General features: G+C 52.8%; 2 protein-coding genes across 4 annotated transcripts in view; both read right to left on the minus strand.

Moving 5' to 3' along the window:
- Positions 1–2,966, minus strand: part of CARM1 (coactivator associated arginine methyltransferase 1) — a 43,133-nt gene extending 40,167 nt beyond the window's left edge. For all 3 annotated transcript variants that reach the window (XM_027547706.1, XM_027547705.1, XM_027547704.1), the window contains exon 1: positions 2,732–2,966. In XM_027547706.1, coding sequence (XP_027403507.1) covers positions 2,732–2,951 — 220 coding nt within the window. In that variant the 5' untranslated portion in view covers positions 2,952–2,966. The remainder of the gene's footprint in view (positions 1–2,731) is intronic.
- A 1,204-nt stretch (positions 2,967–4,170) lies between these two features.
- Positions 4,171–15,718, minus strand: C7H19orf38 (chromosome 7 C19orf38 homolog). The gene is made up of 7 exons (XM_027547709.1): positions 14,578–15,718; positions 12,971–13,279; positions 10,700–10,792; positions 9,925–9,952; positions 8,913–8,950; positions 7,707–7,741; positions 4,171–4,768 (listed from the first exon to the last, which is right to left on the minus strand). Exons 1-7 carry the CDS (start codon positions 14,606–14,608, stop codon positions 4,631–4,633), a joined length of 672 nt encoding a protein of 223 aa, XP_027403510.1. The 5' UTR covers positions 14,609–15,718; the 3' UTR covers positions 4,171–4,630.
- Between the last annotated feature and the right edge of the window lie 1,910 nt (positions 15,719–17,628).

Consider the following 17,628-nt stretch of genomic DNA (forward strand, 5'->3'; position numbering starts at 1 on the left):
CCACAGACAGAGGAGCCTAGCAGGCTACAGTCCATGGGGTCGCAAGAGTCAGACATGACTTAGCGCCCACGACTGACTGAATGAAGATCATCCTGGATTTAGATTCCAGATTCATGTGTGCGTGTTCAGTCGCTCAGTCATGTCTGACTCTTGCCACCCCATGGACTGTAGCCTGCCAGGCTCCTCAGTTTATGGGATTTTTCAGGCAAGAATACTGCAGTGGGTTGCCATTTCCTTCTCCAGGGGATCTTCCCAACCCACGGATTGAACAGGCATCTCCTGTGTCTCCTGCATTGGCAGACGAGTTGTTTATCACTGAGACACCTGGGAAGCCCCTAAATCCAGTGACAGGCAACCTTAGAGGGAAAGACACAGAGACACAGGGGAGCAGCCATGTGGAGATGGAGGCAGAGACTGGATTTCTGTGGCCTCCAACCAAACAATGCCTGGAGCCACTGGACATTGGAAGAGGCAAGAAAGGATTCTCCTCTAGAGCCTCTGGAGTGCGTGTGACCCAGCCAGCACCTTGCCTTTGGACTTCTGCCCATGAGCTATGAGAGAATACATTCCTATTGGTTTAAGCCACTCCGTTTGTTAAGCAGCCCTGGGAAACCAATACAACCAGGCTCAGCCAAGACCACAGACCATGCTCTCAACTCCATGCCAGAGTGACTTGGGCATAAAGGGGACAGGAATTATCTCAGATCCCTGAGACTTTTGTCATTCCAGACTGAGACTCTCGGTGTGAGAAATGCAGACTCTCTCCTCTTGAAGATCACTTCAGTTATGAATGACCACCCCAAACAGAAGTGTTCCTTTATTATAACTAGTAACAATTCCAAGTGTATCCACAAAACAAAAACAGGAAAGTAAAAACTCTCCTGGAGGGGCTTTCCTGGTGGCTCAGTGGTTAAGAATCTGCCTGCCAATGCAGGAGACATGGGTTTGATCCCTGGTTCAGGAAGATCCCGCATGCCTCGAAACTAAGCCCCTGCATCACAAAATACTGAGCCTGTGCTCTAAGAGCCTGAGAGCCACAACTATTGAGCCCACGTGCTGCAACTACAGAAGCCCAGGTGCTCTAGAGCCCATGCTCTGCAACAAGTCGAGCACCGCAACTAGAGAACAGCCCACGCTCACTACGAGAGAAAAAGCCCACGCAGCAACGAAGACCTAGCACAGCCAAAAATAAATTAAAAACCACGTAAAAAAATTTAAATAATAAAACTCTCCTGGAGAAAGATGTGAAGAGAGTATATGAGAACACTGTACAATCTTCCTAGTAATTCTATAAATCTAAGCCTTTCCTAAAATCAAAAGAAGTTTATTTACCAAAGAAAAACCAACTCCCCTGGAACTCCTCTGAGGATCAGCCCTGGGACCCTAGTTTGAGAAACGATGCCTTACTTGGTGCTGTGCCCATTCATGTATGTAGAATGAATGGCAGTGCTTATGATCTGGGGGGCCCTTCAGAGCTTAAGTGTCTGTCTTGAACACCGATACCCACCTGGCATACTCTTTTCTCCCCTCATCTGGTCCAAGAAGACCCAGCTCTGCCGGAGCAAAAAGAGGTGTGATGCTGGGTGTGAGGAATTCTGTGTGGGAACCAACTGCTCCACACACTTCCCTTCGGAAAACCCCATGCCCAAAGTGGCAAAACGCTCACACAAACCACCACCAGGAAAAGCCTTCTCAGTGACACACGGAGAACATCAGAGCAAGAAACCGGGAGAGACAAAGCTGAGTGTAATAGAATAACAAAATGTGAAATGAGAAGAGAACAGATAAGAACAAGAGAGAACAGATAGGAGTAAGAAGAGAAAGAAAAAGGATGAACTACAAAGACGCGGGGTCTTGGCAAACACATTTGAGATCTTTCTCCCCCGCCCCACACCGAAATGTCAGTTTTGAAACTAGCTTCTGAAAATGTAACCAGTTTCTCACATCCCCAAAAAGGAAGATCGGGGGACCGTGGCGAGGGAGGAGGCAGTGTTACATCTTACTTCGGAGCCCGGCATCAAGAAAGGGCCCCAGCCGTCCACGTTTCCACGAGGCGCACACCCAGCGGCTCGCACCACCCTCGCAGGGACCCTCTCCCCAGATCCAGAAGTTTCCCACTCGGGGGTCGGGAATGCCAGGCCCTCCAGATGAGTGGAACAGGGTCCTCCAGGCCGCCCCAGATTGGGCACCACTTTCCAACCGTCCTTAGCAGTCCAGAGGGTCCCCTGGATGGCCCGAGGCTGTCCACACCCCTCCCTCCTCTCCGCTACGGCGGCCACACCCGCCCCCAGACTCCCATTCTCTCCCACGCCCAGGCCCCCTCCCCTCCCACCCAGCCCCCACACCCCCGGCTTCTTCAGAATTCTTGCCTTCCACTCTCGGCCCCCCACTTCCTGCCCACCCTCTCCCAATCTCAGGGCCCTCACTACCCCCCCACTTCCCGCTTCCCTCCGCACTCGGGGCACCTCACCTCTGGCCACCACGCACGCCCTCTTTTCTCTTTCTGCCCTTTGACACCGTTCCTCCACGCCCCTCACTCGGGGGCCCCCCCCACACCCAGCTCCCTCGGTTCGGCCCCACAGACCCCACATCAGGCCCCCACGGACCAGGGCCCCTCACCCTGGGAACCCCAGGCACCTCACCGCGTCCCTCCCGGCCAGGGTCCCCCCCACCGCGACCGGCCTCGTGCGCAGCCCCCGCGCGCAGCCCGGCCCCGGGGCCCCGCACTCACGGCTGTAGAGGGCGATGCCCGCCGCGTCCGGGCCGGCGCGCACCTCGAGGCGCAGCGCCTGCTGCTCCGCGTGCCGCTGGATCTCGCCGTTCGCGTCGCCGATGGTGAGGAGGCGGGCGCCGGGGAACACGGACACGGCCCCGCAGGGCCCCGTGACACTCGTGCCGGCCGCCCCCGCGCCGCCCACGCCCGGCCCCGCCGCCGCCGCCGTTGCTGCCATCTTAGATCCGGCTCCAGGCCCAGCCACCGCCGCCGCCGCCGCGCCCGGGCCCAGGCCGCCGCCGCCGCTGCCGCCGCCGCCGAGCAGGCCGAGGCCGAGGCCGAGCCGGGCAGCGCCGCCTGCCGGCCACGCGCCGCCTCGCCGCCACCGCCGCTGCGGCCCGGCCACCCTGGCGCAGCGCCCCCTGCAGGCGGCTCTGGGCGCTGGGGGGGAGCACGGTAGGGGGCGGGGCCGGACCCCCTCACCCCGTCCCGCCCCGCGCGAATGGGCGCTGCTTTGTGAGGTGACTCCGCGGCCCAGGAACTGCAGAGTGGGAGCGTACGTCAAGGGTGATGCTCTGCCGCGCGGACACGCCCCTAGATCTAGGGCCCCGCCCCTACCCCGGCGTGGCCCGAACGGCCGGCCGCGCTTTGTAAGACCGTGGAGGAGGCCCAGGAAGGGCGGGGCCCGGAGCTCGGGCCAGGGGGCGGTGCTCGCCTTGAGGACACGCCCTCGGGCCCCGCCCCACGCCGGCGGCCGCGCTGTGAGGTGGCTTTCTGGCCAGGGAAACGGCGGGGGCGGGTCTGACGCCTGAGGCTTGGCTCCGCCCCCGGTCCCGCCCGGCTTTGTGAAGCGGCACGCAGAGGGGCGGGGTCCAACTTCGAAGAGGCCCCGCCCCTATACCGGTCCAGCTCCTCCCTCACCGGGCCTTGCTTTGTGAGGTTCTGCTTTCTTGAGAAGGGCTGGAGTGGCGGGGACAGAACGTAGGACCACGCCCCAGCCTGTGGCCCCACCCCCCAGCACGCCCGCTTGAAGAGCAGTTTGAGCCAGGACTTAGCCCCTGAACCCCATCTTTAACCCCTCTCCGGCACTCAACGGCTCCTCTTTTCCCCTTCCCCCAGTGCCCTCCTCCTCCATTCTGAGGCCCTTCACTGTTTTCTACCCACAAAAAACTGTTGGACCCCCCTTATCCCCTGACCCCCTCATTCACTCTTCCTTCCCCCAGTGATGACTGGCCAGTGAATCCACTACTCCAGGGCCCCATTCTCTTTCAGGGTTTCCAAAGGAGCTTGAGGCCCCTTGCCTCACGTAGATCTCTTCTCCTGACACCCCCATGGCCCTCCCCAGACACCACCCTGACTGCATGCACTTGAGGGGTACTTCTCCCCATCCCCTAGGAATCAGTGATTAGACATCAGAGGTCCTGGGCTTGAAGGACTACACTCCATAGAGACCTTGGGAACAGCTCAAACATTATAATTAATAACTTAGGCATGCCAGCAGGGCACACAGAATATATCCCACCCAGGGGACCCTATGCTCCAAAAATCCAGTCAGGTTGGCCAAATCAGGTGTGATGGGAAGGAGGAAACTGGAGGAGTGTGCGAGGCTCAGATTCATAACAGCCCAGCTAACGGCCAGAAGGGATCCTTCTTTGGTAGGTTGAGAAGCTGGAAATCCTGAGATGCTTCCTTCTTTCCGTCCAGACTCCAGGTCGATGCTTTCACCCCCTCTCCCACTCCTGCTTCTCAGTGAGGAAGATCACAAGGCCAGGGATCCCCTTTGTCTCTTCTGTTCAGTTCCCTGAGAAAGCAGCAGCCAGAAGTCCCCAAAGTAGCTGGAGGGACCTGAGGCCCTACACAGCCTGGCCAGCTCCAAGGGGAGGGCTGAACAGAGGGCACGCAGAGAGAGGGGCTCCCCTAACAGGCCCGGAATGTGCTGAATTCAGGGGGCTCAGGTGAGGAGGACGTGGAGGTGGGCCTCTTCCGGGGTCCAGGTGTCTCAGTGGAGCCTGAAGGAGCATCCAGGTTGGCTGCATCTTCTTCCGAAGTCATTTTCTTTGTCCGTAGAGAGAAAAATAGAGAATGAAGTGATTTGGGATTTCTGGATCTTGGGTTGCCCCATTTTCTGAGGCTGAGACTCCCACAATCCATCAGGTCTCACCTCACTGCCCCCCCCTACACACACACACACACACACACACACACACACACACACACCTGCACACAAACACAGTTGCAGGCCCCTGATCCTGCCCTCTGTCCTGTCTTGCTGTCTACTGAAAAGGGAACCAGACAGCCTGGGTTCAAATCCCAGCTACACCTCTTCCTAGTGGTGTAATCGACCTCTTTATGTCTCAGTTCCCCCTTTTGTACAGTGGGGGAGAGTGGCAGTACCCTTCATCCTGGGGTGGCTATGACTCATAAAGATGAACACCGTATGGCATCATTTCTCTATAAAAATCCAGAACAGGCAAATCCACCAAAGTGACAGAAAGCAGAATGGTGAGTGCCAGGGTCTGAAGTGGGGGAGTTGTTTAATAGGCAAAGAAGTTTGTTGTGTTTTATTTTGGCTGCACCTTGCAGCTTGTGGGATCTTAGTTCCCCATCCAGGGATTAAACCTGGGCCCCGTGCAGTAGAATGGTGAGTCTTAACCACTGGACCACCAGGAACTCCTTGACAGGGTATGTTTTCCAAGATACAATTCTGAGGATGATGATGGTAACAGTCGTACAACAATAGGAATATACTTAATGCCCCAGAACTGTACACTTAAAAATGACTAAAATGGTAAATTTCATTTATATTTTACAATGATTAAAAAAAAAACTAGAAAAGATCACTAGAACTTACTGTTAAAGAAAAGAGCCATCCGTGCATAACAGTATGGTTAGCATGCTGTCATTTGTGTTAAAAAGTGTGAGGATACAGACTTGCTATTTTTGCCTTTGCTCGCTCGTATGTGCAAGAAGTTCCTAATGGTCGTTTACCTGCATGTGTGTGCGCAGAGTGGAGATCAGTGGGTGCAGAGGGATTAAGAAATAGAAGAGAACTTTATGAATATAGATTATAGATAATTTTTACATTTGGATGTATTTCATAGTCTATATACATTTATATTTAAAGTCTCCAGGACTAGGATACTGAGAAATGTTATTTTTATCTTGTTTTTTTTTTCCTGTCTTCCCATCGTTTCGTTTTAAATGCCTTTTAAAAGTGGGGAGAGGGAAGCAGAAATCACCAGGCTAGTGCCTTGAGCAGTGTGGCTTCTCAGGGAGGGTTTTAGAACATGCCCTACTCTCCAGGTTTTTCTTAACAGCTTGTTCCCTGAACTGAGACCTCAGAGGGCTGGACAGGTTGGTGCCAAGCGCCTTCCTCCCACCATCTGTATACCAGTGACTGAAGCCAGTCTCCATCTGCTCTGGAGCATCACTGGGTGAGGTGGCCCCTCTCTTGTCTCTCAAGGACTCCGCCACGGCTCCTTCTCCCTCCGCCCACTCATCTACTCTGAAATCAGTGCCGTGTTTCCCATCCTCTGAATCTGACCTGCATCTGTTCGCGCCTTCCACCTCCGCTGCCAGCACGCTGGACCAAACTACCCACTACGTCTGGCGCCTGAACCATCTGAGCTGTCTGCGCCTGGTCCCCAGGCTCTTGTCATCCCACGGCCCCCACAGCTTGTGCTCACTGAAGCCACCAGAGGGCGCTTGTGGGCACGTAGAGTAGGTCACATCTCTCTGTTCCAAACCTTCCAGGGCTCTCACGTCACTTGGGATAAAAGTCAAAGTTCTGCACAGGAACCCCCTCCACTCCTCACTCCTATGCACCACTTCTACTGGGCCATGTGGAGAACATGCCCTGAGCCTGGATCAATCCTCCACCGCTATCTCCTGCTTGTCACTTATCTCCTAGACCTCCCACATCTCCCATCTGAATGTGTTAGCTTCCTGGGCACCCCCTAGCCAATGTGCTATCGTCTGCCTCCCCCTGTGGATTTAAGAAGCTCAGGGGATGAAGGGTCTCATCTTGTTCTTATCCAGATGCCCAGGAAGGCTATGTCAAACCCATCCAATCCTCCCCCCACCCCTACTTCCTACAGTGGCGCCCCAAGCCAACTGACTGCACCCCTGGCTCCCTCACTACAGTCCCAAAGCATCCATTTATACAAATAGGATTCCTGAGGCCACCTCAAGTGGGACCACCTGCACCCCAGACCTGTACCCATCTCTGCATGGAGAGAAGCTAGCCGGACATTTTTTTGTTTCTGTGTTTGGCCACACGGCAGCTTGCAGGATCTTGTTTCCTAACCAAGGATAGAACCCATGGCCCCTGAAGTGGAAGTGCAAAGTCTAACCACTGGACAGCCAGGGTATTCCCCTAGCTGGACACTGTCTTCATCCATGGTATCCACGGGTCAGATATCTCTAATTTACTGAATAATAATTACCCCAAGGCCACCACAAAATGCAGCTGTGCAGAGGACATCCATAGACCAGGTTTCAAATCCTAGCCGGGATGCTATGTGATCTGGGAGAGCAATGCCTTGCTAAACAGGAGGTGAGGAGCAGGGGTGGGTGTGAAGGTTGAGACCCTCCTCCCGCAAAAGGGAATACATGTCTGGACAACTAAGCTGAAATTCTTGAAACTGAACATGAAAGTGGTCTTTTCTTTATACCAGACTGTCATAAGGCTCCATGACTTCAAAGAAGCCCCCAGGTCGTCTTTTGTTACCATTGTGAGTGCAAAGGCGGTGCGGACAACCAGGGGCCTGCCCACTGCCCCACAAAGCCCTGGACAGCGTGGCTACCTCCAATCCCCTGGAATTTTCCAGAACCAACTCTCAGCTCAAAAACAAGCCCTGCTTAGTGATTCTGGGCTTTTCCCAGGCCCTAGAAGTCCAGAGACAAAGGTCAGCCCAGCCCCCCTGGTAGCCCCCATCTTCCTGTGGTCAGAACAGGAAGCATAAAACTGGATACGAGAAACGGGATGACTTACCATGATGGTAAAGAGGGAGTTGTCGAAGGACATGTCTGGAACAGAAAGAGAGGAAGACCAGGGTGGGGGCCAGTTCAGATTTCTTGCTCACCCCCCACTTCCCAGGCCCTCCCCATAAGCCCACAGGCCCTAAATCCACCCTGAGGAAGGGCATGGAGTCCATCACCCAGCAATCTCTTTGTCCGCCCACCAGCCCGTTCTGCAGGGTGAAGAGCTGCAAATTGAACTGTGTCCCTCTTCTGCTCAGGCTCTCCCTAGGTGACCTCTGGCTGCCCTCCAGAAAATGGGTGCTTCGTCTCAGCTCCTGCTTTCTCCCCCTATCCTGGGCTCTCCCACTAATTGCCCACCCTTCACCCAGCTACTCCCTGTTCCCCCCTGTAGTTCTCTGATTTAAACACCACTTCCTCTGGGGACCACCCTCCCATCCCAGACAGTGTCCAGCTTGTCATGGGCTGTTTCCCCACTGGAGTGTAGGCTTGTGGACAGAAATCACCTCTGTCTTGGTTATCTCGGGAGCCCTCAGGCTTTAGCACATAGTAGATGCTCAATGAATACGGGAAACAATGAAAGAGGTACAGAGAATGGAGTTTTCTCTGCATAGGGCCCCTTCCTGGGCATCACACCTCACAGGCAGGCTCTCTCTCTGCCCCCCTGGTGGAAGCCAGCAGAACAGCACGTTCTGGACCACAAGTGGGGCTCCAGACAAGACAGTTTCAACTCCCCACCCTCTTGGAGCTGATGGTCCAGTACTGGCGTTGAGTATCATACACCCAAGCATGCAATGATTACTCAGTTGTGTGTCTACTGAGAGCTAAGAAGTATGACAGGGTGCTGGGGGAATGTAAGCAGAAAGAATAGATCCTGCCTAGGGAGTCAGGGAAGGCTTCCTAGAGGAGGTGACCTTTAGATGGAGACCACACAGGGAGGAAAAATATTCTAGGCAGAGAGTGGGATGAGTGAACGGCTTGAGGATAGGGCAGCGAAAGGTAAGAGGTGAAAGCTGTTCGCATCAAAAAGGAAAAAGAGAGGTGAAAACTGGGAGGAAAATGAGGGGGGAGGAGGAAGGGAAAGAGGAGGAGCATGTGTTCTGGATTCTAAGGGAAGTGAACAGCTGTAGATGGGGTTTAGCAGCAAGTAGTGAGACCCGATGGCATTTTGAGGCAGTGACTCTGCCCAGGCAAGGGACAGGAACACGGAGGCACAGACCTGTGGTGGCGATGTTAACCCAGCAGGACTCTCGCTCTCTGCAGAGGGATTCGGGAGAAAGTGATGACTTGTCTTAGGCAGGAGGCTCCTTCCAGGTAGCCCTGGCCCCAAACTTGATCCTTCCTCCCCACCCACCTCCTCCCTCGCCCACACCGAAACCCCTCAGATGGAAATATCTTGCAGGAGCCCCACTGGGGCTACTCTGCCACCAGGCAGCAAGGTGTTTGCCCCTCTCTCCAAGAGGAGAAACCGAGGCTGGGGCCAGTATATATTCTGACGCCCAAGAACCAGGGCCACTGTCTACAGGCTACACACTGGGGGCTGCATGACGCGAGGGCACACCCACCCGCCTCCCCCTCACTATGGGTTTCTAGAATGATTGCTTAACACATTTTGGCAACTGGCAATAAAAGAATGCGAGGAAGGCTCAGTCTCCTCATCTGTTAAAAGGGGTCATTCATAGAGCCTACTTCCAGGGCTGATGCGAGGATAATGTGAACTCAAGGTCCAGAGTGCCCAGCACAGCATGGAGTACAGTGTGGAGCACACCTTAAGCGCTTCCTGCTGCTGCTGCTGCTAAGTCACTTCAGTAGTGTCCGACTCTGTGCAACCCCATAGACGGCAGCCCACCAAGCTCCCCGGTCCCTGGGATTCTCCAGGCAAGAACACTGGAGTGGGTTGCCATTTCCTTCTCCAGTGCATGAAAGTGAAAAGTCAAAGTGAAGTCGCTCAGTCCTGCCCGACTCTTAGCGACCCCATGGACTGCAGCCTACCAGGCTCCTCTGCCCACGGGATTTTCCAGGCAAGAGTACTAGAGTGGGGTGCCATAGTAGCACCTATTTTTATTAACCCGCCCATTGACCAGAGGGTGCTGTTTGAGATGGAGCCCTGTAAGTACCCATCTGCCCCTAGAACCCGGCCAGCTCTTCAATGCCCATCAGAAACTCCTGCCTTGGGACTGAAATTTTTCCCCAAAAAACTACCCTCTGAGGGTCTCCAGGGATGTTCTCACCGTCTCTTGTTCAAGTTTTTTACTTTAACTGGGAACAAACAAACAAAAAGCATTTGTTAGATTTTGGTCGTGGTTACAAAAAGCGAAGAAACCAACAAGGCGTCTTGTACGTTTGCCACCCAGCCTTGCCTTCTCCCCTGGCAAATTTCCCTCTCAACGGGGGAGTTACTGAAGACACTTTTCCCTCCCAATTACATGAGTAATGTATGTTGGTAAAAACTTCAAGCAAGGTACAAAAATGTAAAAAAATTATTTTTAAATACTGATTTCAGCGGGTGCCAGAGGCTGGGGGAGGGGGAACAGGGGTTGGTATTTATGGGGACAGAGTTACAGTTTAGGAAGATGAAGAGATGGATGGTGGTGATGGTTGTAGAGCAGTAGAAGTTAAAATTTAAAAACTAAACCTTTAAAAAAAAAAGGAATTCCCCAGCGGTTCACTTTCATTGCCAGGTGCTCAGGTTTGACCCCTGGTTGGGGAACTAAGATCCCACGAGCCCCATGGCATGGCCAAAAATATTCAAAAATAAATAATAAAAAGTAAATTAAAAAAAGAGTTAAATGGCAAATTTTACATCATGTATATTTTACCATATATATATGAATTTCCCCTGCCCACCACCACCATTGAAATTCTGAAAGGTTCTTCAGTGCTAAGTGTTTAGAGTAAGAACTCCCAATTGTGTGCCTCTGTGCTCCTAACAATGGATGTGAGTTGGAGTGGATTTTAATGGATTTGCAAGTTCCGGTGAGCCACGCTTTCTCCGCCTGCTGTTACCTTTCCTGATGATCAGGGCAATGATCACCAGTCCAGCGAGGAGGAGAGCGGCTCCAGCCAGGCTCAAGGAGAGTGCCAGGATCCAGGTGGGCACTAGAGGAAGATGGGGAAAAAAGAGATTGGGTAGGCCATGGAATTGTGGGGGTGCAGGGAGAAAGTGGGACTCCTGGCATACATCTGGGCTACCTTTAGAGAGTCAGCCCTCCCCCTATACCCCAGAAACATTTGGTTTAGGTACAGCTAGACCTTGGGGATCTAGCAACTCTGTCTGTCCAGTTAGTATATTCCCTACCCCTGGCTAACCTAATTGGTTCAGGGAGTGGCATGTTGTCCAAGTTGAGCCAATGAAACTAATTTCTGGACTTTGCTAGATTACTGGGAAGAGAGGTTTATTTCTCAGGCCAGCATTGCAAAACCAGCAGGATATACATCTGGAGCTCCAAGGTATACAATTCTGACATGAGAGCGAGAGCCTGCCTAAGAATAAGACACAGAAGAAAGCAGAGCTGAGAAGTGGCACATGATTCCTGACACCGTTGAGCACCTGAATCCAGCCATGATGGAAATCAGTGCCATGAACAAATTTCAGTTCAGTAAACCAACAAATCCCCTTTTGTTGCTGAAGCCAATTTGAGTCCAGTTTTCAGTTACTTGTGGTCTGAAGAGTCTTGCTGGCTGGGTAACGGGGTCAGACAACACCCATTCCCAGCCACATGGTGGACTCTGAGGCCCACACAGAGGTAGCCACAGAAGCATGAATCCCCAGCTCCAGAGTTTATGTCTCTGCAAGAGATCTGGCTGCCCCTCCCTGGAGAGAGGCAAGGAATCTCTCAGGAGAGCCAGGAGGAGATGCCCGGACCCTGGTACAGGTCAGGAATTAGCCAGGAGGGGAGGAGAGGCGCTCACTTGGGTATTCTCAGTGTTAGCCCTTGTTCATTCTTTCATCTGGGGCAGGAGAGCTGTTACCGCCCTACTCTGAGACCACAGGACCAAGGTGAGAGAAGGGGGCCTTTGATAGTGGAACTTGAGGCCGGGGAAGGACACAGAGAGTGTTCTGTCATCACAACCTGTGGGCCTCTGCTGGCTACAGCCTTCTCTCTGCAGCAGGAAAGTTCTGACTGTTGGTGACGCAGGGAGTCTACCCCGAGGCTCCTCCGTCTCTCCCTCCCCTCCCTCCTCCTCCTTGATCCAAAGACCAGGCCCAGCCCCCACTCCTGGAAAGACCAGAGGAAGACATCTTCACTCCCAGGGCTTCAGTCGCACTCAGACAAAAAGTCCGAGTCTGTGCTGCAGCCAAAGGCCCTGCATGATCCTCCTTGCCTCCCCCTGCTCTCATCTCCCAGCCACTTTCCCCTTGCTTGCTATGCTTCAGTCATATGGGGCACCTCCACGCCCCTCAAACACACCAGGCACGCTCCAGCCTCAGGGCCTTTGCACAGCCAGCTTCCTCTGCCTGCAACCGTCCTGCCCCAGACAGCCATGTGGCTGGCTCCTCATCCTTCAGGCTCAAACATCACCTCCTCAGAAAGACCTTCCCTGATCACTCTCCTCTCTGTTTAAAATGACACGCGTGGGAATTCCCTGGTGGTCCAGTGGTTAGGACCCTAGCACTTTCACTGCAAGGGTCTGGGTTCCCTATCTGGTTGGGGAATTAAGATTCTGCAAGCCACATGGCACAACCCAAAAAAAAAAAAAAAGATGCCCTTCACCAGGCTGTTATTTCATTCCTATCACTTCCCTTGTCCCCTACTAGCTGACTGAATATTTACAAAACTCCTTATTTATCATCTGATGTCCATTGCCACCCCCTCGTAACGTGCAAGAGGGCAGGGACTTTTGTTTCATTCGCTGCTGAGCCTGCAATGCCAAGGGCGGTGCCTGGTGCATAGCAGGTGCTCATAAATACTGTGGCCAGTAAGGAAAGGGCTGCTAACGTCTGGACTTCAGAGGCCGGTGGAAATCCAGCTCTGCTGCCTGCTGGCTGAGTGACCTGTGCCAGCCTCTTCAGCTCTTGTGCCTCAGTTTCCTTATCTGGAAAATGGGAAGAATGACTGTACCCATTGCATATGGTGAAAGTGAAGTCGCTCAGTCGTGTCCAACTGTTTGTGACCCTGTGGACTGTGGCCTACCAGGCTCCTCCATCCACGGAGGAAAAGAAACTCCTGGCAAATTGGAAGAGTGATGACTCCCAGGAGGAGAGAAGAGTGTCTACAAAGGTTTGGCCATGAAAAGATGGAGCCTAGGCAGTGAGGGCCGATGGGAGGGACTTACCTGGGAAGGAGACGTGCACAGGCTCACTGAGGTTCGACAGCTGGGGTTGCCTATTCTCGCCAAGTACGCTATACTGGCAGCAGAATGGTCCCCCTCGAACCTCCCTGCTGCCACCACTCAGGTTGAAGATGACCCTGAGCTGGTCCTTGGGGGCTTTCAGGAGCTCCACCACCTCCCCATCTTGATACAGCGTGAAATTCGCCCCTGGGAAACCCCTGGGGGCCATGCACGAGATGTGGATGGGGTCCTCTTTACTGCTGGGGTGTGGGGGCACCAGCATGATGGATGGCGCCGGGATCGCCAAGGAGCCTGCAAAGCAAGATAGGGGAGGTTAGGTGCGGGGGTGGTTAGAGCAGAGGCCAGCCTGGCTGTGTGGCCTTGGGCAAATGGCTCACCCTCTCTGGGCCTTGGTTTTTATGTACAACTGGAGGCTAGTTGTCCTTGTGAGTGCATGCTGTCGCTTCAGTCATGTCTGACTCTTTGTGACCCTAGGGACCGTAGCCTGCCAGACTTCTCTCTCCATGGGGTTCTCTAGGCAAGAATACTGGGGTGGGTTGCCATGCCCTGCTCAAGGGGATCTTCCTGACCCAGGGATTGAACCTGTGTCTCCTGCATTGGCAGGCAGGTTCTTTACCACTAGCGCCACCTGGGAAGCCCCTAGTTGTCCCTATCCTACTGCTATGTTGAGAGGATCAAGCGCCCAGCACATGGTGAGAGGTCATGTTGTTGGAGTCATTTTATTATAATAGCCGTGGATGTTGCACAGCATCACAGTTACACTCGTATTACTTCTATCAACAGCACTGACCATGTTTAGGCCCTGTTTAGGCTCTGAGGACAGAGCAGTGGATGAGACAGACGGACAGACAGATGAACAGACAAGACATGCCTGCTGGGGAGCTGACATTCTCAAGGAGACGAGGGTGATGGGGTAGCCAGAGAGGACTTCCCTGAAGACACAGCATGGAAGAGCTGGGAGCGAGCATTCTAGGCAGAGGGACCATCTCAGGCAAAGGCTGGAGGCTGGAAGGGGTGTGGAGTGCTCAAGGAGTCTGGGTGGCAGGAGGTGGGGGTGATCGAGGGGAGAAGGGGAGGGCAGAGTGATTCTGTCTTGTTTCCCAGGCTGTGATGAGGGATACGATTTCAGGGCACGGCTTCCTGCAGGAGGGACCAGTGTCTCCCCAGTGGCCCCAGGTTCCCGCGTGGAGTGTCTGGCTCAGGTGAGGTCAACACAAGCCTTTCCTTATCCAGCTTTCCTCTCACCCTCTCCGACCTACCAGTAGATCCTCCTGCTGCCCCAGTCCCGGGGGTAGAAACCTGCAGAGGCCAAGCAGGGCTGAGTCATGGGGTGTGGGCACTGCTGTCTCCAGTGGGGTGGCATTTCTAATACCTGTGATGTGGGGGGTACTGAGACCCCACAAGAGACGTCCGTGCTCCGCGTGCCCCCCGGCACCTTGGCCAAGGCTCTAGGGCAAATCTGTCAGGGCTCAGCCTCTCCAGCTCCTGCTCATGTGCATGCACCCCTCCCCGCCGCCCCCCAGCAGAGACAAGGTGGTGGATGGAGGGAGCGGAACAGGGTGAGGGGTGGCACAGGGGCATCAGCTCACCGGCTGCAAACAGCAAGACAATCCAGGGCATCTCTCCTCCTGCGTTTGGTCAGGAAATCTGGCGGAGGCTAGGGTGGCCCACGGCTCGCTGCCAGCTCCTCCTGTGAGGCCAGAGCAGGGAAAGGAGAACCAGGGCTGATTTGAGCCGAGTGTTTCCTCACTGGCAGGAAATTGCACACACACACACTGGGCACCGAAAGGGACTGTCTCCCCTCCCCACCCCTTCCACAGATGCACACCAGAGCCTGGCACCTCACTGCTCCTTGGGGGCCCAGGTTCGGCAGATGGAAGGAAAAGGTGGATGAGATGGTCCAGTATATGTGTGTGTGTGTGTGTGTGTGTGTGTATTTTTTCCTAACGGCATGAGGAAGTGCAGGGAACGTGGGTTGTATGGGAAACCCAGGCCCAAGTCACAAAAGGTGGCCCAACATGTGCCCAGAAGTTGAAACGTGTAGGGTGGAAGTTGGTAGGGCATGATGATTAGGGCTTGGCCTCTGTGACCTCAGGCAAGGGACAGTCCTTCCTGGCCTTCCTGGCAAGTCCTCCGCTTGCCGCCTGGAAGAATGGGGCTAAGAGTAGCAGACAGTAGCTCCAAAGAATTTATGAGACAAAGTGTTTCGGTTCGTGGAGTGTGAGTGTTCATAGGGTGAGGCCACACAAGCTCCTGTGTCTCAGGAGCTTCACCAGTCAGGTGAAAGCAAACATCAGCTCCAGAATGGAAGAAATGACATTGTTTGCAGCGTAAATTGCCTCCTATTGATAGCCAGGAAATTTCCAAACGTCTGTCTTACCAACCTTGGTTTCTAAACATTTCTGGTCAAGTCTACCAGGCCCACCTGGAAGTTTACACCCAGGAAGGATGCAAGTGTGTAGTTGCCAACATTAAAAAGGATCATTAGAGTGGACTTTTTTCTTTAGATACACAAATCTGACTTCAACCTCAGGACCTTTGCATGTATGCCACCATCCCTGCGTGGAACACAATTCTGTCAACCTGGTCTAATCCCACTTCTCCTTCAGGTCTTAGAGGGTTTTTTTGGCTGTGCTGGGTCTTTGTTGCTGCACAGGCTTTCTCTAGTCGCAGCGAGTGAGAGCTACTCTCTAGTTCTGGTGTGCAAGCTTCTTCCTATGGGGGTTTCTCTTGTGGAGCACAGGTTCTAGGGCATTTGGGCTTCCATAGTTGTGGTGCACAGGCTTAATTGCTCTGCAGCATTTGGGATTTTTCCAGACCAGGGATTGAACCTGTGCTCCTTGTATTGGCAGGCAGTTTCTTAACCACTGGACCACCAGGGAAGTCCATGTCTCAAGTTTAAATGCTAATTTTTAAGGAAATCTTCCCAGATCCCTCTGAGCTTAGAAAAATCCCCTTTCTGAATTCCAGGATAGTACCTTGTAATTTTCTTTGATTGCAACTAGCATGCGTGTATTTTCATGTTTGTCCATTTCATCTACGATATCAAACTCATCACTATAAACCTGTTTAAATTTCCTCGTTTGCTTTTTAATGTCTGTAGGGTTTGTAGTGATGTCTCCTTTTTGATCCCTAATAATAGTAATTTGTGCTTTCTTTCTCTTTTTTTTCCCCTTGATTAGTCTCGCTGGGGGTTATTCAGTTTTTTAATCTTTTTCCAAGTATCAACTTTTGACTTTGTTGTTTTTCCCTACTTTCAGTTTTCTATTTCATTGCTTCGTGGTCTTATCTTTTTTATTGTTTCTTCCAGTTACCATATGCTTAACTGGCACTTCTTTTCCTAACTTCTTTATTTATTTTTGGTTGCACTGTTTTTGTTGCTGCTTGCCAGCTTCCCCTAGTTGTGGCGACTGGGGGGCTACTCTTGGTTGCAGTGAGAGGGCTTCTCACTGTGGTGGCTTCTCTTGTTGCAGAGCATGAGATCTAGGTGCATGTGCTTCAGTAGTTGTGGCTCCTAGACTCCAGAGCACTGGCTCAGTACTTGCGGCACATGGGCTTAGTTGTACAGGCATGTGGAATCTTCCCAGACCAGGGATTGAACTGGTGTCCCCTGCATTGACAGATTCTTATCCACTGTACCACCAGGGAAGTCTGATACTTTTTTCAGTGGCCCAGTATATATCGGCATACAATGTGCACTCAAAATGAAAATACACTTTGCAGTTGCTTGGTGTAATATTCTGTAAATATCAACTAGATTAGGTCAGCATGGTTCATAGAACATGCTTGAGCTTACTGAATTCATCCAGGTATCTTCCTCCAGAGTACAGAGACGGAGCCTGTGGTATCTCTTGCAGTTTCCCAATGCCTACATCAGTGCTTGGCACACAGTGAACAATAAATATTTTGGGCTTGTCTGACTTGAAAGCCAACACACATTCCCTCAGTCTATTTTTGTGGCTCTTTACTGGGTGTGTATGAGACAAGAGTTGGGAGAGATACTTGGTTTATTTATGCCACCAGCTGATTACTGAGTGTCACCAGGGCTCAGAACCATGCTGGGTACCAGGGGTGCCATGATGAATGAAACAGCTCCTGCACTTGGGAGCTCAGAGTTCAGTGAGTCAGACAAGCAGACAGTGACAGTCCGTTTGGTGAAGTGCTATGTTGGAGTTGTCACTGAGGAAGGTTCTTCACTTAGCTTCAGGAAGTTCAAGGAAGGCTTCTGGGAGGAGGTGACATCTGACTCCGAAAGCCTGAGAAGGAGAGGAAAGGAGGGCATTGTAGGTAGAGGGGATAGGGTCTTGGATGTAAGTGAAGACTTCGTCCTGGGAGCATCTAATGTGATGCAGGGATCTATAACCTGGAATTTTGAATTCAGTAACACAGATACACATACCTGTATTGGTCAGCTGTCACACAGATCATGCTCTTAAGAGACAGAACTGAGGAGTCATGAACAGGGTGAAAGGGGAGCAATGAGGGACGGTGACTTCCTACGGTCACTGTTAGCAGCCAGGCCTGAAGTTGCTGGAGGGGGAGTGGTCCTGGAACTTGGAGAGAGCTAGGGTTACGGGCTTTTGTTGAAAGATGCAGACAAAAAAGATAGGAACCAGGGGATAGATACCTAGACCTTCCTT

This window comes from Bos indicus x Bos taurus, chromosome 7, assembly GCF_003369695.1.
Source record: "Bos indicus x Bos taurus breed Angus x Brahman F1 hybrid chromosome 7, Bos_hybrid_MaternalHap_v2.0, whole genome shotgun sequence".
Classification (NCBI taxonomy): Eukaryota; Metazoa; Chordata; class Mammalia; order Artiodactyla; family Bovidae; genus Bos; species Bos indicus x Bos taurus.

What these genes read in the sequence shown, in the direction of transcription:
- C7H19orf38 (XM_027547709.1), bottom strand. Translation starts at nt 14,608, where the DNA reads ATGCCCTGGATTGTCTTGCTGTTTGCAGCCG. An exon ending in TGTGCACGTCTCCTTCCCAG is followed by an intron (nt 10,793 to 12,970) that starts GTAAGTCCCTCC and finishes ATCTTCCTCTAG; the next exon opens with TGCCCACCTGGATCCTGGCA. An exon ending in GGTTAACATCGCCACCACAG is followed by an intron (nt 7,742 to 8,912) that starts GTCTGTGCCTCC and finishes TTTCTGTTCCAG; the next exon opens with ACATGTCCTTCGACAACTCC.